The 4,638-nt window shown below is 49.1% G+C and overlaps 1 protein-coding gene across 2 annotated transcripts; it reads left to right on the plus strand.

Annotated features, from left to right (window-relative positions):
- The first annotated feature begins 1,168 nt into the window (after positions 1-1,168).
- LOC124696007 (protein NRT1/ PTR FAMILY 8.3-like) lies at positions 1,169-4,050 on the plus strand. Of its 2 annotated transcripts, XM_047228808.1 has the most exons (6): positions 1,169-1,340; positions 1,446-1,562; positions 1,655-1,776; positions 2,019-2,121; positions 2,401-2,618; positions 2,729-4,050. In XM_047228808.1, the coding sequence occupies exons 3-6, from the start codon at positions 1,714-1,716 to the stop codon at positions 3,998-4,000; spliced, it is 1,656 nt and encodes a 551-aa protein (XP_047084764.1). In that variant the 5' UTR covers positions 1,169-1,340; positions 1,446-1,562; positions 1,655-1,713; the 3' UTR covers positions 4,001-4,050. The 2 variants fall into 2 exon arrangements, with proteins under 2 accessions (XP_047084764.1, XP_047084758.1); XM_047228802.1 differs by lacking the exon at positions 1,446-1,562.
- The last annotated feature ends 588 nt before the right edge of the window (positions 4,051-4,638 follow it).

Genomic DNA, 4,638 nt, shown 5'->3' on the forward strand with positions numbered 1-4,638 from the left:
GCGTAAAGGACGCGCCCCACAACGATGGATTCGTCGTAGCTTCCCATGGCGGAACCCTCCCGGTTCCGGCCTCCAGACGCCGCAGGCCCCACGGTGGGCGCCAATTGTCATTGCCTATTCGACGGTTCTCCAGAGGAGGGATCCTCATGGAGGGGAGAAGAAGTAGGGGCAATAGGGCGGAGAGTCCTCGAGACAGTGGTACACGATTTATCCAGCTTCGGAACACCTGCTCGAAGACAGGCCCTACTGCTGCTTGTCTGGAATTATCTGGGCGCTTTCGCGTTGTTACAATAAGTTGTGGTTGTGCCTCGAGGGCTCCCCGAATCCGGCTTATAAAAGCTCACGGATCTAGGGTTTACATGGAGAGTCCTAGCCGGAATACAAGTTGCATAACTACGGTACAATGTCTTGCCGTGTACGTCAAGGATTCGCCTTCCATCTATGTCGTGCAGAATCCGGATACCTTATGGGCCTCCACGGATCCGGCCTCCCTTGTAGGTCGGTTAAGATCCGGCTCCTCGCTCCTGGGCTGGACTTCATCCTTAAAGATCTACAACAACTGGGCCGCCCGATGGGCCACATGCCACATCACCATCCGTGGGCCACCCGGGCTTGCCGGATCGAGGCTATGCCGTTGATATACCCACAACAAAAGTACACGTATGTAACCCCTATACACTATCACAAATTTGTTTTTTTCTATAGCCCAAAATATAATGAGTTTTCTGCTCAAACTTAACATGGATATTTGGACCATGTACACGTATTTCTGAAATAAATTTTGAATTATTTAAATATAAAAGTACAAACTTTAATTTTTTAAAGAAGACAATATAAATTTAGAGAAGAGGACCTCTAACCATAAAAGGATGTCTTAAGTTTATCTAAATTTAAATGCAGACATATTAATATAAACAGAAACATTAAAATTTAGATAAATCTTCAACAATATTGTATGGATGGAGGGAGGTACTTCTGATTGGCTCGCAACAAAATCTCGTACCTAACCTTGTTTGATAGTTGCGGGATGCGTCTTGGGACCCACGCACTTAACGCAGTTTGGTAGTTGCTGGAGGCTCAGATCCAAGGAATTCTCGATGGCCACGATAGCGTGGTAGGTACCGGTGCGCCTACAAAATCTGTGTTCCCTTCCCCTCCCATCGATCGATTTGCCGGCGGGACGTGCACCGGCTGCTGCTCCTGCTCTCCTCCAAACCAAGTCGCCAGTCGTCAGCTGGCAGGCGCAAATGCCCAGCGTGTGAAGAGGCCAACGCTGCCGCTTGATCCTGCCGCTTTGTCGGTCATCGCTGTTATACCTCATCAAGCACTTAAACCTACAGGTACATCAGATACTGCTAGTTTAACGGAACCTGCTAGTTTCCTCAATGAACAGACACTAAATTACAGCTGGGTTTTTGTCTTTTCCCCCGTTATATGCCTCAAAGACGATGAAGAAGAAGACAAGAACAAAAAATTCCTCTTACATGCCTATGGCATCTAATGCAGCATATATTGATCAACTTGTTTGATGAGCTTGATAGTCGTAGAGCTCATTTCAACCTGTAAGACAATAATTTTCTTTCATATATAATGTATTTTACATTGTTCCATCATCCAATATGGCAAGTTCCTGATCTATTGTCGCTGCACATAGAATTCTTTGCAGGAACTCGCAAGAATATTTGTGAAGACCACATAGTGAGTGAGAGCCACATGGAAGCAGCAGACGAAAAGAGGCCATTGCTGAACCATCATGGCTGGCCTCCACAGCCGCAGGTCATCATACTCCACTGCTAACCACCACACCTATTGTCTAATTAAAACATTATACTCCCTCTGTTTCATAATTCTTGTCGCAGATTTGATATATCTGTGCACAAAATATGTCTAGATACATCTAAATCCGTGACAACAAATATGAAACGGAGGGTAAAAGTTTGAATCTTCATATGTGGCACATAGGCCATAGCGTGTGGAAAAACCTAGTAACCAAATTTATTTTCTGCATTATTCTTCAGGAAGAACATTCAGGATACACTAGTGATGGAACCGTTGATTTCAACAGACAGCCTGCTCTCAAGCAGAGCACTGGCAAATGGAGAGCATGCTTTTTCATTCTAGGTAACACAAGGAAAGTTACTACGAACATTTGATTCATTGTATCCACATCTTCCACCGAAGAAGGAGTTAATAGAATAAAATCCTGCTTGTGAAATTCCCTGTCAATTCACGTTCAATTCGTGTTTAGCGTATTCCCCAAAAACCTTGCAAAATCTGGTGGTTTTTTGTTCCGCGAACGTAAAGTGATGGTAGATGGTAAATTTCACCATCAAAGTGGTGGTTTTATGCTATTAACTTCCGAAGAATAACCAGTTGAGCCTTGGACGCGGTAAATAACAGGTGCCGAATTCAGTGAATGCATGTGCTTCTCCGCGGTCGCCAGGAACTTGGTCACCTACCTCACGACGGTGCTCCACGAGAGCAACGTCGACGCCGCGAGGAATGTGTCCACCTGGATCGGCAGCTGCTTCCTCACGCCGGTCGTCGGAGCCTTCTTGGCCGACTCTTATTGGGGACGATATACGACGATAGTAGTTTTCCTCTCGGTTTACATCGTCGTAAGTGCGACGACAACCTGATGCCATCGAATGGTTTAACCTACAGTACAATGTTTCTGTATTTTTCTGCAAGTGACGAGCAATATCTCTGAAAATGTGTCTTCTGTCAGGGGATGTTCATCTTGACATCATCGGCGGCGCTTCCGTGGCTCCTGCCTGGTTTCTCCGACGAGCACGTGGGCATCCATCGTGCCGCTGTCTACCTGGGGCTCTACTTTGTCGCCCTCGGGACTGGTGGCATCAAGCCGTGCTGCGCGGCCCTAGGCGCCGACCAGTTTGATAGCGCTGACCAGACAGAGCGGGTGGCCAAGGGCGCCTTCTTCAACTGGTACTTCTTCTCGATCAACATTGGTTCGCTGCTGTCTGCGACGCTGCTCGTCTGGATACAGGATAACGTCGGGTGGACCATCGGGTACGCGATTCCGACCGTGCTCATAGGTTTTGGCCTTGCGGTGTTCATCGCCGGCAGCAAGGTTTATAGGTACAAGCCACTCGGAGCGGGAGGTAGCCCACTGACGAGGGTCACCCAGGTGGTTGTCGCGGCCGTAAGGAACTGCCGTCTCGAGCTGCCGGATGATGCCTCGGCCCTGTACGAAAATGGCAGGGCTGGCCGTCATACCAGCCAATTCAGGTTCTTTGACAAGGCTGCGATCGTGTTACCGTCGCCGGAGAAGAAGGGCCCGTGGCGGCTCTGCGCGGTGTCGCAGGTAGAGGAGCTGAAGATGCTGCTGCGGATGTGCCCCGTCTGGTCGTTGCTGCTCGTCTTCTTCGCGGTCACCGCGCAGATGTCGTCGACGCTGGTCGAGCAGGGAATGGCCATGGACAACAGCGTCGGCGGCTTCATCGTGCCCCCGGCATCCCTCTCCACATTCGAAGTCGTCAGCTTCCTCATCTGTGTTCTCCTCTACGAAGCCATCCTGGTGCCGCTGGCGCGGCGCCTCACCGGCGAGGACAGGGGATTTACGCAACTGCAGCGCATCAGCGTCGGCCTCGCGCTGTCCGCGGCCGCCATGGCGTACGCCGCGTCTGTCGAGACCAAGCGGCTAGCGTCGCCGGCTGCGACGATGAGCATCATGTGGCAGGCGCCGTGCTACTGCCTGCTGGGAACGGCTGAGGTATTTGCCAGCGTTGGCATGCTTGAGTTCTTCTACGACCAATCTCCGGAGTCCATGAAGAGTCTGGGCGCGGCAGTGGGGCAGCTCGCCATCGCCGCCGGGAACTACCTCAACTCCGCCCTGCTCGGTGTCGTCGCGTCGTACACGAGGTGGATCCCAGACAACCTCGACCAAGGCCACCTCGACTACTTCTTCTGGTTCATGACTGCTCTCAGTGCGCTTAACCTCTTGCTGTTCATCTACTGCTCCACCAGATACAAAAGCTAAAGGTTATATCGATGTTTATGACTAAAATGCAGGGTACTTAATTTTGAAATCATTCGGTAATTTTTGTGTAAACAGGCACTTTGGCTCCCACATGGTGTTTTGGCTCATTGGTCCAAATACACCTATAATAAAAAAATGCATTCTAAATATCTACTAAAATGTTTAAAAATTCTGAAAAAAAAAATCTAGAAATACATCCGGACATGCTATGTAGTACACGCATAAAATTCAGTGGTAAAGTGAATTTTTTTGTGGGCTGTGTAAAAGGTAAAACAAAATTTCGTGAGAAAATATTTTGAGGCTTGTGCTCCAGTGCTATCTGAAAGTTTTTTTACACGACTTTTAAAGCAAAGAGCAAAGGCTCTGATTACAAGAACTAATCCACCTGTTTTCATTGGGAATGGGCCATTCGGTCACTGCACGTCCATTGCGGTTACTACTCGTCTTTAATATCCACGTCCGTGTGCAACTACACAATACCCACGATCCATCATCCATGCACTCTGCAAACAAAGCTTCACGGCTGTTGCCGGCGACCGGACGCGGTGGAGATGAAGTTAATTACACATCTAGCCTATCTAGTGCGGCCAGCGCAACCATCACCTCAGACCAACATCGTACATGGCTTCTCTCTCACG

Source organism: Lolium rigidum, chromosome 1 (genome assembly GCF_022539505.1).
Source record: "Lolium rigidum isolate FL_2022 chromosome 1, APGP_CSIRO_Lrig_0.1, whole genome shotgun sequence".
Classification (NCBI taxonomy): Eukaryota; Viridiplantae; Streptophyta; class Magnoliopsida; order Poales; family Poaceae; genus Lolium; species Lolium rigidum.

Bases quoted from the DNA above. Each gene is read 5' to 3' on its own strand.
- LOC124696007 (XM_047228808.1), top strand. From the start codon at position 1,714: ATGGAAGCAGCAGACGAAAAGAGGCCATTGCTGAACCATCATGGCTGG. The intron at 2,122-2,400 runs GTAACACAAGGA...GGTAAATAACAG, and splicing joins AGCATGCTTTTTCATTCTAG to GTGCCGAATTCAGTGAATGC. The intron at 2,619-2,728 runs GTAAGTGCGACG...GTCTTCTGTCAG, and splicing joins TCCTCTCGGTTTACATCGTC to GGGATGTTCATCTTGACATC.